This window comes from Bubalus kerabau, chromosome 19, assembly GCF_029407905.1.
Source record: "Bubalus kerabau isolate K-KA32 ecotype Philippines breed swamp buffalo chromosome 19, PCC_UOA_SB_1v2, whole genome shotgun sequence".
Taxonomy (NCBI): domain Eukaryota; kingdom Metazoa; phylum Chordata; class Mammalia; order Artiodactyla; family Bovidae; genus Bubalus; species Bubalus kerabau.
The window spans coordinates 46,567,414-46,581,072 of NC_073642.1; the positions used below are offsets into that span (position 1 = coordinate 46,567,414).

At 40.4% G+C, this 13,659-nt stretch overlaps 1 protein-coding gene across 1 annotated transcript; it reads left to right on the top strand.

The window, feature by feature from the left end:
• Window positions 1-9,155: 9,155 nt before the first annotated feature.
• LOC129633886 (60S ribosomal protein L22-like 1) lies at window positions 9,156-10,303 on the top strand. Its single transcript, XM_055555849.1, has one exon. It carries the CDS (start codon window positions 9,181-9,183, stop codon window positions 9,547-9,549), a length of 369 nt encoding a protein of 122 aa, XP_055411824.1. The 5' UTR covers window positions 9,156-9,180; the 3' UTR covers window positions 9,550-10,303.
• Window positions 10,304-13,659: the final 3,356 nt, after the last annotated feature.

Here is a 13,659-nt window from a genome sequence, read left to right on the forward strand (position 1 = left end):
CCCTGGGTTGGGAAAATATACTGGGGAAGGGAATGGCAACCATTAATTATCAGTTTCAGTTCAGTTCACTTCAGTTTAGTCGCTCAGTCGTGTCCGACTCTTTGCGTCCCCATCAACTGCAGCACGCCAGGCCTCCCTGTCCATCACCAACTCCCAGAGTTCACTCAGACTCACGTCCATCAAGTCAGTGATGCCATCCAGCCATCTCATCCTCTGTTGTCCCCTTCTCCTCTCGCCCCCAATCCCTCCCAGCATCAGAGTCTTTTCCAATGAGTCAACTCTTCGCATGAGGTGGTCAAAGTACTGGAGTTTCAGCTTTAGCATCATTCCCTCCAAAGAAATCCCAGGGCTGATCTCCTTCAGAATGGACTGGTTGGATCTCCTTGCAGTCCAAGGGACTCTCAAGAGTCTTCTCCAACACCACAGTTCAAAAGCATCAATTCTTCGGCGCTCAGCTTTCTTCACAGTCCAACTCTCACATTCATAACATGACCACTGGAAAAACCATAGCCTTGACTAGATGGACCTTTGTTGGCAAAGTAATGTCTCTGCTTTTGAATATCCTATCTAGGTTGGTCATAACTTTCCTTCCAAGGAGTAAGCGTCTTTTAGTTTGATGGCTGTTAATCAGTTTAGAAATTATTAAAATATGGATGGTCTGTAATTTTAAGATATTAGTTTATCTCTTCACTTAATTTTATTAACTCTATTTTAAACTATTTAACTCTATTCTTAAGGTTATAGTATAGTAATAAATGACTTTGTTAACCACAGTAAATATAACTTTAATTTTCATAATTCATATGATTTATTTTTATTATTTTTTATGGTAGTTTCTCTTAGGCAGTCATAAATTTTACATGAAGAGTGAAAGAGGTTAGTCACGAGTTTGTTTATTTTTGACCAGGGAAAAATATAAAGTTAGAAGCAAGTACATCCTGGGATTTCCCTGGAGGTCCAGTGGTTAGGACTCTGTGCTTCCAATGCAGGGGACATAGGTTTGACCCCTAGTCGGGAACTAAGATCTCACATGCCACAGGGTGAGCCAAAAAGTATATATAAATAAAGAAGCATAGATATCTGACATGTATATTTATTCCTGAAATATTAATAACTCTTCATAGTATAAAATTTCCAAAATAGTCATTTTTAATATGGCAGTTATTCTCAATAGTTATACATAACTAGTTTATTTCATTTTCAAATAGTGTTTTGATTTATTTGTAATACTTGAAAAAATAGTAAAAAAAAGTCTTTTTTAATATTTTCATTATAGAATATATCTAACTTAGTGAGACACCTATAACATTATCCCTCACAGAGAGCCACTAATTATGCTCTGTGTGTGTGTGTGTGTGTGTGTGTATTGTCTTTAAGGACATTATTTTTAAAGATCTATCAGTGTCATTCAAAAAGAAAGTCTTCTAACTGTAGATTCAGTGTAAGAGCTATTTTTAGCTTATGTGCTTGAATTCCATTTTTCAGATGGAGAGCATAATAGTAAATATAAATATGACTCCCTATTTGTGATCCCCAGGTTAAAATGTAGTTATTACAAAGTAAGTCTCCATCAGTAATTATTTGTAATTATTGACTCTAGTGGAGAAGGCAATGGCAACCCACTCCAGTACTCTTGCCTGGAAAATCCCATGGATGGAGGAGCCTGGTAGGCTGCAGTCCGTGGGGTCGCTGAGAGTCGGGCATGACTGAGTGACTTCGCTTTCACTTTTCCCTTTCATGCATTGGAGAAGGAAATGGCAACCCACTCCAGTATTCTTGCCTGGAGAATCCCAGGGACAGAGGAGCCTCGTGGGCTGCTGTCTATGGGGTCGCACAGAGGCAGACAGGACTGAAGCGACTTAGCAGTAGCAGCAGCAGTGGTGATTAATACTGGCTGTCAGCAGAGGGCGCTTTGAGGTTTTCCCTAGTAGAATCCCAAGATACTGGCAGCCTGAGTCTAGACTGCACATTGTCTTCGTAAGAGTAAAGACATTTGTAACATTTCTTCATTTTCTGTCTCAATTTAAAAACTCCCCGACTGTCTGGCAAGGGATAAGAAGAGCTTCAAAAAAAAGCCAGCTGCAGTCCCAGCTGATAGCACAAACAGGTGCGTGATGGTCCTGTGTGGTGAAATCTGATGGGTGTGGAAACTCCCTGAATTCTTTCTCCCGGCCCCTTTCAAACTCCGTCATCACTGTCAGTAGCTCTCCTGTAGAGATCAAAATAGCAGCCAGAAATGAAAGCCTGTGGTTCTAAAACAGTCTAATTTAGTCCGTAAGAAAGTAAACACCGAATGGAAAAGGGGAAGCCTGAGGGGGAACCAGTGCCTAGGTAACCTTCTGGATGACCTAGGGCAGTGTCTTCCTTTCTGACAGGGATGCTTGTCCTAACACATACACATGTATGCGCACATACCTACCACTCACACACGCCTAAAACAAGAGTATCTTGAAACAACATTTACCCTTATAATGTATGAAGGAGGGATCTACATTTCTAAATACTAAGGTGAAATATAGGGGAAAAACAGGATTTTTTTGAAGGAACCTGACACACTTGACTTGAAAGTGTGTTTGGCAGAAACAAAAGGTCAATAAGCACCTCAAACACTTCCAAGGAAGAATAAAAAGGGGATATGATCTTACCAGATACTAGAATTTTAATAAAGATTTTGTAGTTAAACACTGAAGTATCATTGCAAGACTGGATGCTGAGGTCAGTGGAAGAGAACAGAGGAGGAGGAGCACGCTCAGCCCACTGGACGTCTGTGGATGCTTGATACACAAGAGAGGGGGAAGAGCCGTGGGCAAAGAGTGGACTTTCCATACTGGTTGTGGAAAAATAGTTACCCCTATAGGAAAATATGGAAGCTGGACTTCTACCTTAATACAAAAATTGGTTTCAGATGGGGAATTCTGGAGAGAGGGTGATGACAGCAGCATGGTTTTTCAGTCTCTTATTTTTCACATAAAAGCAGTCCGAGAAACCAGATAGCAGGACCCAAAGTTCATGGATTCCATTTGTGGAATGGAGAAGGTTTCCTACAGACCCTGAACTATAGGTGGATGGGGCTAACCCACCATGAGCCACAAAACACAAACAGCATCTGTGTAGGAGGAAGAGGGAAGCAACAGGGAAGAGGAGACCCGTAAAGTAGCCGACAGGCGTTCACTGGAAAGCAACACGGGCTACTTAGAGAAGAGCGGCTGACACTTGCAGAGGCTTTGCTCTCTCCACTACCAAGGGCCTTGAAGGAAGACGGACTGACGGTGTGGAGAAACCCAGCCCCATGAACTTTCCAAATGGTCAGGGATCCACACTGAGGAGAAACCTCTGGGAATATAATCAAAGTTGACCAAGATAGAGACAATAGAGACTAAGGAGAGAGAAGGTACAGACTGAAGTTGGGTGTGGTAACAGAAACAAAAAGAGCTCAGAAAATAAGCCACCATATTTTTAAGCATCACATAGAAACAACTCAAGAGGAAACTCTAATATTGGAGAAGGTGTCCTGTGCCTTGCTTACAAGCTGTCCAGGAAAACCATTTTCATATTAAAAGAAAGTATCCATTCAAATCCCATACAAAGTTAGTGTAAAAAAAAGATAGTAAGAAGTAGAATAACATGCTTATGCTGGAAAGACATGTCTACAAGTCAGATCAGAACAGTGATCTACTATTTCAAAACCACTCACAGATAATTAAAAGAAGATTATGAGACATGAAAGAACAAAATATTTCACAATTAGAAAAACTCAGAAATGAGGTGACAGAATTCAGCAAACAATAAAAAATAAAAAAATCATTTCAAAAGGGAAGAAGAAACTAAAAGGAGCACAAGAGTGAAGAAACCCAATACATATTCCTTAAAAGAAACAGAAGGTGAAAAGAGGAAAATTAAAAAGTCAACAAAGTACGAGTTGAAAGGGATTTCAAGAAGAAATGACAAATATTGAAGACAAAGAAGATTGATGACATGGATTATGATATCCCAGAAGAAGAAAGCCAAAGTGAAGGCATAGTTCAGTTCAGTTCAGTCGCTCAGTCGTGTCCGACTCTTTGTGACCCTATGAATCGCAGCATGCCAGGCCTCCCTGTCCATCACCAACTCCCGGAGTTCACTCAGACGCACGTCCATCGAGTCAGTGATACCATCCAGCCATCTCATCCTCTGTCGTCCTCTTCTCCTCCTGCCCCCAACCCCTCCCAGCATCAGATGTCTTTTCCAATGAGTCAACTCTTTGCATGAGGTGGCCAAAGTACTGGAGTTTCAGCTTTAGCATCATTCCTTCCAAAGAATACCCAGGACTGATCTCCTTCAGAATGGACTGGTTGGATCTCCTTACAGTCCAAGGGACTCTCAAGAGTCTTCTCCAACAACACAGTTCAAAAGCATCAATTCTTCGGCGCTCAGCTTTCTTCATAGTCCAACTCTCACATCCATACGTGAACACTGGAAAAACCATAGCCTTGACTAGATGGACCTTTGTTTGCAAAGTAATGTCTCTGCTTTTGAATATGCTGTATAGGTTGGTCATAACTTTCCTTCCAAGGAGTAAGAGTCTTTTAATTTCATGGCTGCAATCACCATCTGCAGTGATTTTAAAGCCCAAAAAATAAAGTCTGACACTGTTTCCACTGTTTCCCCATCCATTTGCCATGAAGTGATGGGACCGGATGCCATGATCTTAGTTTTCTGAATGTTGAGCTTGAAGCCAACTTTTTCACTCTCCTCTATCACTTTCATCAAGAGGCTTTTTAGTGCCTCTTCACTTTCTGCCATAAGGGTGGTGTCATCTGCATATCTGAGGTTATTGATATTTCTCCTGGCACTCTTGATTCCAGCTTGTGCTTCTTCCAGTCCAGCATTTCTCATGATGTACTCTGCATATAAGTCAAATAAGCAGGGTGACAATATACAGCCTTGATATACTCCTTTTCCTACTTGGATCCAGTCTGTTGTTCCATGTCCAGTTCTAACTGTTGCTTCCTGACCTACATATAGGTTACTCAAGAGGCAGGTCAGGTGGTCCAGTATTCCCATCTCTTTCAGAATTTTCCACAGATTATTGTGATCCACACAGTCAAAGGCTTTGGCATAGTCAATAAAGCAGAAATAGATGTTTTTCTGGAATTCTCTTGCTTTTTTGATGATCCAGCAGATGTTGGAAATTTGATCTCTGGTTTCTCTGCCTTTCCTAAAACCAGCTTGAACATCTGGAAGTTCACGGTTCACCTATTGCTGAAGCCTGGCTTGGAGAATTTTGAGCATTACTTTACTAGAGTGTGAGATGAGTGCAATTGTGTGGTAGTTTGAGCATTCTTTGGCATTGCCTTTCTTTGGGACTGGAATGAAAACTGACCTTTTCCGGTCCTGTGGCCACTGCTAACTTTTCCAAATTTGCTGGCATATTGAGTGCAGCACTTTCACAGCATCATCTTTCAAGATTTGAAATAGCTTAACTGGAATTCCGTCACCTCCACTAGCTTTGTTTGTAGTGATGCTTTCTAAGGCCCACTTGACTTCACATTCCAGGATATCTGGCTCTAGATGAATGATCACACCATCGTGATTATCTTGGTCGTGAAGATCGTTTTTGCACAGTATAGAGCAACATTAAAAATGTAATTACAAAAAACTTTTCTGAGATTAAAAAAGGATTTGAATTTTATGTTGAAAGTATAACTGAGTATATTGAATCAGAAGAAACAGTAACAGGACATATTATAGTAAAATTGCTAAATTTTGAGGAAAAATATTTGGAGGTTATCTAAAAAGAAAGCATATGACAAATAGAAAACTTGATTATCACTGGATTTTTCAGTGGAATGCTTTATCCTAGAAGAGAATTAATAAACCTATTTAAGATACTCAGGGGAAGAAAGTGTGAGGCAGAGATTTTATATTCAGCACACTTGACTTTAAGAAATAAAGGGCGCAAATTGTCAGCAAACAAGCACTCGGGGAACAATACCGATGTACTTGGAGGTATTGCAGGCCTGGTTTCAGACCACTGCAATAAAGCAAATATAACAATAAAGTGACTTGCATAAATTTTTTGGTTTCCTGGTGTGTATAAATGTTATATTTTCACTATACTTTAGTCTATCAAGTGTACACTAGCATTATGTCTAAAAGAACAATGTACTTACCTGAAATAAAATAATGCTGTTGGGAAAATGGTGCCAATAGAATTGCTTGAAGGGGGTTTGCTTCAAACTCAATTTTTTTGGCCCTACTGCATGGCTTGTAGGATCTCAGGTCTCTGACCAGGGATCGAACCCAGGCCATGGCAGTGAAAACACCAAAAGTTAACTACTACCACCAGGGAACTCACCCATCAATATTTTAAAAACTCAATATCTACAAAGTGCAATAAAGTGAAGTGCGATAAAATGAGGTATGCCTGTATTCCAGTGAACTTTGCCTAAACAAACTATAAGACAATGAGCTTCAGACAACCAAAATGACTAGAGAGATGTCAAAATACAGGTATTAAATATATGGTTAACTGTATAACTAAGACTGGGGGTTAAGAGTTGTGTTATACAATGGAATATTAATAAGCCATAAAAAGAAACACATTTGAGTCAGTTCTAATGAGGTGGATGAACCTAGAACCTATTATACAGAGTGAAGTGATTCAGAAAGAGAAAGATAAATACCATATTCTAATGTATATATATGGAATCTAGAAAAATGGTACTGAAGAATTTATTTACAGGGCAGCAATGGAGAAATAGACATAGAAAATAGACCTATGGACATGAGGAGAGGGGAGGAGAGGGTGAAATATACGAAAAGAGCAACGTGGAAACTTACATTGCTATGTGTAAAATAGATAGCCGATGGGAATTTGCTGTATGGCTCAGGAAACTCAAACAGGGGCTCTATCAATCTAGAGGGGTGGGGATGGGCGGGAGATAGGAGGGAGGTTCAAAAGGGAGGGGATATATGTATACCTATGGCTGATTCATGTTGAGGTTTGACAGAAAACAACAAAATTCTGTAAAGCAATTATCCTTCAATAAAACAATAAATTAAAAAGAAAAAAAAAGAGTTGTGTTTTATTATTTTAGAAATAATATGCATTTCAAGTTAAAACACTGTTTTTCAGCCTATATCTTTAGTGTGAGATGCTGTTTCTTGAAAAATCTACTACCAGTTTTAATAAGTATCTCACCAACAGTAGTGTTGCAAAAATCAAACTTGAATAAATTAAATGCCTGATTATTATCTGATTCAGCAAAGAAGTCCATTCAGATAGCTAGAGAATGAGACTGCTTCTAACGTGAATATTGGTTTATATATATAAATTAAGGAGTAAGACAAATGTGAAGATGTGTATCACAAGTTCACTCATTTGTCAATGATGCAAATGACCTCTTTGATGAATTGGGTAGTGGTTCTTAAGTACTTTCTCATTTTTGGGGGTGTTATTCCAAAATGTAATGGCTATAGACACACTATACTTTTAAGTTTAATTTGCATTATTAACATTTCCTTCATCACTTTCTTAAATCTAGGCAATCATGCTGCTGCTGCTACTGCTGCTAAGTTGCTTCAGTCGTGTCCGACTCTGTGCGACCCCATAGACGGCAGCCCACCAGGCTCCCCTGTCCCTGCGATTCTCCAGGCAAGAACACTGGAGTGGGTTGCCATTTCCTTCTCCAATGCATGAAAGTGAAAAGTGAAAGGGAAGTTGCTCAGTCGTGCCCGACTCTTAGCGACCCCATGGACTGCAGCCTACCAGGCTCCTCCATCCATGGGATTTCCCAGGCAAGAGTACTGGAGTGGGGTGCCATTGCCTTTTCTCTAGTTGCTGCCAAAGGGGGCTACTCTCCAGTTTCAATGTGAGGGCTTCTCTTTGCAATGGCAACTCTTGTTGCAGAGCGTGGGCTCTGGGGCACGCAGGCCTCAGTAGTTGCAGCACGTGGGCCTAGCAGTCGCAGCTCCCAGGCTCTAGAGCGTGGGCTCTGGGGCACGCAGGCCTCAGTAGTTGCAGCACGTGGGCCTAGCAGTCGCAGCTCCCAGGCTCTAGCGCACAGGTGCGATAGTTGTGGTGCTTGGGCTTTGTTGCCTTGTGGAATATGGGATTGTCCCAAACCGGGGATCAAACTCGTGTCTCTTGCCTTGGCAGGCAGATTCTTGACCACAGACAGAATCCTCTGCATTCTCAAGAATCAGAATTCTCATATGGAAGAAAGGAGATATAATAGAAAAGTGGTTACATAAAAGTTTGAGTTGTAATTAGAATTATCGATATCAATATGTGATATTATCAGTAACATATTTTATATATATTTTGTAATTCTGTCCAATGAACAGTCCAAAAACAATAATCAACCCAGAAATAGCATGCATCCTTTATGCTTAGATTGTGATACAGTGTAAATTCTCATTATAATTTCTCGTTAAAAGAAAACAGGGCTTTGGGGAGGAGTGGTCAAATTGAGGACTTGGGCATGAAATGAGCAAGACAAGCCTACAGCATATCCTGTATTACCAGAGAAAAAGAAAACTATCAAATACTGCTAGGGTTACATCAAAAGGATTCAGAAGCCAGCTTTAAAGGCCTCCTAGTGGTCAAAGATGGGACAATTTGAGCTCAAACATGATGATAATTATAATGGATTGATAAAAATGTTTACATTGAAAAGCTTATAATGATTGTGTGTATGTGTACATGTGTTTATATACCTTTTGGAGAATGATAAGGAAGCAACTGGAGAAGGCAATGGCACCCCACTCCAGTACTCTTGCCTGGAAAATCCCACGGATGAAGGAGCCTGGTAGGCTGCAGTCCATGGGGTAGTGAAGAGTCAGACACGACTGAGCGACTTCACTTTCACTTTTCCCTTTCATGCATCAGAGAAAGAAATGGCAACCCACTTCAGTGTTCTTGCCTGGAGAATCCCAGGGACAGCGGAGCCTGGTAGGCTGCCATCTATGGGGTTGCACAGAGTCAGACACAACTGAAGCAACTTAGCAGCAGCAAGGAAACAACTCATTATCTTGAAAACTGATGAATAAAGAGAATGAGTCCAACATTTACCCTGCCTTGCCTTTATGAGCTATACCACTTGGTAACAAAAGAGTAGATTATTATAAAGGTAATCTAACAAATAAATGAAAATAATACCGCTATTTGGCTCTCTCATCGCGCGGCAAGCCTTCAAGATGGCGCCGAAGAAAGACAAGAAGCCTAAGAAGTCAACCTGGAAGTTTAATTTAGATCTTACTCATCCAGTAGAAGATGGAATTTTTGATTCGGGAAATTTTGAACAGTTTCTGTGGGAGAAGGTTAAAGTAAATGGAAAAACTGGAAATCTTGGGAATGTCATTCACATTGAACGCTTCAAGAATAAAATCATAGTCGTTTCTGAGAAACAGTTCTCTAAAAGGTATTTGAAGTACCTTACCAAGAAATACCTTAAAAAGAACAATCTTCGTGATTGGCTTCGTGTGGTTGCATCTGACAAAGAGACTTATGAGCTTCGTTACTTCCAGATTAGTCAAAATGAAGATGAATCTGAGTCTGAGGACTAGATGATGCCATCCTTCACAGGGCTTTGCTTGCTAATAAAACTAATTACGCATACAAAAGAAAGAAACATCTTGAAATGGACCTTTAGCTTATCAGTGAATAAAAAACATTACTCTGTATGTTAAACATTCATCTTTATTTAAGTGTATGCTCTTTATAGTGCTGGCTTTCCTTTAATACTTTTTTATATTTTTATTGGAGTGTAGTTGATTTACAATGTTGTGTTAGTTTCAGGTATATAGCAAAGTGAATGAGTTATACATAGATATCCACTTGTTGTTTTGTCGTATAGACCATTACAGAGTATTGAGTAGAGTTCCCTGTGCTATACAGTTTTTTAGTTATATGCTATGTTGCTTCAGTTGTGTTCAACTATCTGCAAACCCACGGACTGTAGCCCGCCAGTCTCCTCTGTCCATGGGATTCTCCAGGCAAGAATACTGGAGTGGGTTGCCATTTCCGACTCTTATCTGTTTTATGTATAGTAGTGTGTACATGCCAGTGTCAATCTCCCAATGTATCCTTCTCCCCCGTATCCCCTGGTAATCATAAGTTTGCTGCATCTGACTTCCATTTTGTAAATAAGCCTTTGTCCACCTCCCCCCCACCCCAAATACTTTGTATAAGCAGTATTTAAATAGCTTATAGCTAGTGGAATTTCAGGATTTATCTAATGTACTGGTTTTACAGATGTCCTCTAGTTAAAAGTATATAGCAAAAACACAATTGGGTGTAACTATAATAAAATATTTAGATTTGAAAAAAAAAATACCGCTATTTGGCAATTTCTAATGAATGGCCATAAGCATTAAACATTAATGACTGCTAATATCACAAAATAAAGAGATAATCAGAAATTATATGCCTTTTATAGTCTTGAATCTGAGTCTAATCCAGTTTCTGTATGCAACTGACAATTTGCAGAAATTCAAAGAACAGAAGAAAATTTTGGATTGTACCAACAAATTGCAATCATCAAAATCCAGTCTGTGGGACTCTACAGGTTAAAAGGCTCAGGTTCTTCAACTGAAAATGCATAAGGAAATGAAAGAGATAAAGGGAAAACTTAACAGAATAAGAGACCTCAAAAGACATATTTTTTAAAAATGAGGCAAGAATAACTGATAGTGTGTTGACAAAATTATTTTTAAAAAACAGAGGAATGATTATCATAAAAGCTAGATGGGAACTTCTCTGGTGGTCCAGTGGTTAAGAAATCACCTTCCAATGCAAGGTATGCAGGTTCAATCTCTGGTGGGAGAACTAAGATCCCACATGCTGTGGGGCAACTAAGCTCATCTAGAGAAGTCTGTACTTCAACTACTGAATCTGCATTCTCTAGAATCAGTGGTCTGCAACAAGAGAAATCTGTGCTCAATGAGAAGCCCTTGTGCCACAAGTAGAGAAAACCCACAAATCACAGCAAAGACTCAGAGCAGCCAAAGAATGAAAAATCTAGATGGGAAGCTTCTTCATGTGGGAAGAGGAAGAGTGGCAACTGGGATGGGACACATGGAGGAAGCTTCTGGAGGTGCTGACAAGATTGTACTTCTTGACCAATGTATGTTTGCCTTATAATAATTTCTTGAGTTTTATGTGTGTATTGCATGCTTTTTCTGTCTTCACATTTTATTTTACAATAAAAATATTTTAAGCAATTAATTCCAGATGAATTTTGAGTTTGTACCAATGTGCTTCTGTATCTCACCTGTGAACCAAGCCTTGGCTCTTTCTTCCTGTCAGCTAATTGGAGGGAACATCTATTGGGCCACAGGTGTGAACTGAAGGAGGGGTGTTGGTTCTCAGAGGCAAGTAAGTCGGGGGACTGGGCAATGTGTTTGGTTACTTATTTGTGCCTTCTGGATCTGCTCAGTCCTCCCTGATCCCCACCTTACCTCCTCTTGTATGCAACTCATGATGAATGGTTCTGGTCACATAGTCCCTTGGTGTCCCATGATCAGGTAGTCAGTCTCTACTAAGGGCTAAAAGCAAGTCAAAAGCTGCTTTACAAATGATATCTAACTTCCTGCTATTGTTCCAGAGCCCTGGTGGTCTGAAGTCCGGCTCTCCTCTGTGAGACTTGCCAGAGACTGCAGGGCATCCTTATCTACCACAGATACCTCTAGCTCATAGGATTTGACATATCCTAATCCATGTGGCAGGCCTGCTTGGAGCACAGCCTACAGCTGCTGCCAACCCCTCCCTTACTATGGAGGCCATTCAAAACTAGCAGTGTATGGAGTCATCCGGCCAAAGGGTTGGATTCCCAAAAATGCAGTCTCCAAAATCTGTAGAGGACTACTGTTTGGTGTGCTTCCTTCTTAGCAGTAGATTGTACAAGGTGCCGTAAATTGGTCTTTTCTTGGATGGTATGTTTCAGCAGGACTCAGGCCACCCAGTCTCACTCAGGACAGCTTCATTAACAGGGAAAGTCCTTGAATGATTGTGTAGTCATCTTCCACTTTCTGATACCTATATTTCTTATCAGCATTTAGAGGCCTCCGTGACTCCCACTACATCCTCCCAGGGCTCAAGTAGTTTAACAAAATGTCATTAATGTAAGCAACCAGCGTCATATTCTGTGGAATGCCCAGATAATCAAAGTCCCTTTGGATTGTATTGTAACAGAGAGCAGGAGAATTAATGTAACCCTGGGGCAAGACCATGAGTGCATATTGATAGCTGTTGCAAATGAATGTGTTTTGCTTCTGATCTTTTTTCCTCATAAGGATTTAAAAGACTGCATTTGCCAGGTTAAGAGCTACATACCATATGCTGGAGTTTGTCAATCTGTTCCATTAAACATAGCACATCAAAATCATAGCACTGCAGCTCAAATTGGGGCTATCACTTGGTTAAGTTTATAGCATTGCACTGTTCTGCCCTGATCTGTGTGATTTTTGCTGGGCCTGTAACAGAAGTCTGTCTCAGATTGCCTGCCGAGGGATTCTGCAAGGATTAGGGAGAGGGGTGTGTAGGGGACAGAAATCAGAAAATTTGAGAATAGAGATTTTATCTCTGTTATAGAGATGTGAAAAATAGAAAATTAACATAACTAGAAAAACAGAATTCCATAGTTTCTTCTCAGTGTTGAGAGCCCATGTTTGGTTATGACCTAAAACCATAGTTGCTGGTGTTCAGTTTCTCAGTCATGTATGACTGTTTGTGACCCCATGGACTCTAGCACGCCTGGCTTCCCTGTCCTTCACTATCTCCCAGAGTTTGCTCAAACTCATCCATTGAGTCAGTGATGCTATCCAACTACCTTATCCTGGAATGGAATTTTAAGGCTGTACTCCAGTATTCTTGCCTGGAAAATCCCATGGACAGAGGAGCCTGGTGGGCTACAGTCCATGGGGGCCACAAAGTCAGACACAACTGAGCAAATTTTTTTTTTTTTTTGCCACACCATGGGACAGATTTTAGTTCCCTGATCTGGGATCGAATGCTTCCCTGGCAGAGAAAGAGCAGAGTCCTAACCACTAGGCTGCTAGGGAATTGCCCAAGGCTGTGCTCTTAATACGTTGTCTATTCTGCCCTTGACATTTTCCATTTCTTCCATGGATGTTGATCTGGTTAAGTAATGCTTGTTATTTCTATTTTTTAAGAAAAGTTTGTATTTATACATATTTTTAAAGTTTTAGCATAGAGTTGTAGGTAGTATTTTGTAAAGAAAAAAAAATTCCATCGTCTGTCCATGAATTCTCCAAGCAAGAATACTGGAATGGGTAGCATGCGCTTCTCCAGGTTATCTTCCCAACCCAGGGATCAAACCCTGGTCTCCCGCATTGCAGACAGATTCTTTACCACCTGAGCCACCAGAGAAGGCCCATATCTATGGTTAGCACCCCCATATCTTTCCTGCTTGTCTGTATATATTCCTTTTTCTTGACTAGCTAGAGATTGGTGTTTTCATTTTGCTCCTCAGGGAGGCTGTTTAGATTTATCTTTCAGTTGCACTGGTTCTAAGCCCATTTTAGAGCTATTCACATCTGATTCTGTTTCCTGCATTAGACAGTAGGCTGTGAGTAGAAAGAGACACACCTGGGGGTTCCTCTGACCCCCAGGAACACTTGACTCTAATGTCTTCCACAACCATGGATTCAGTTCAT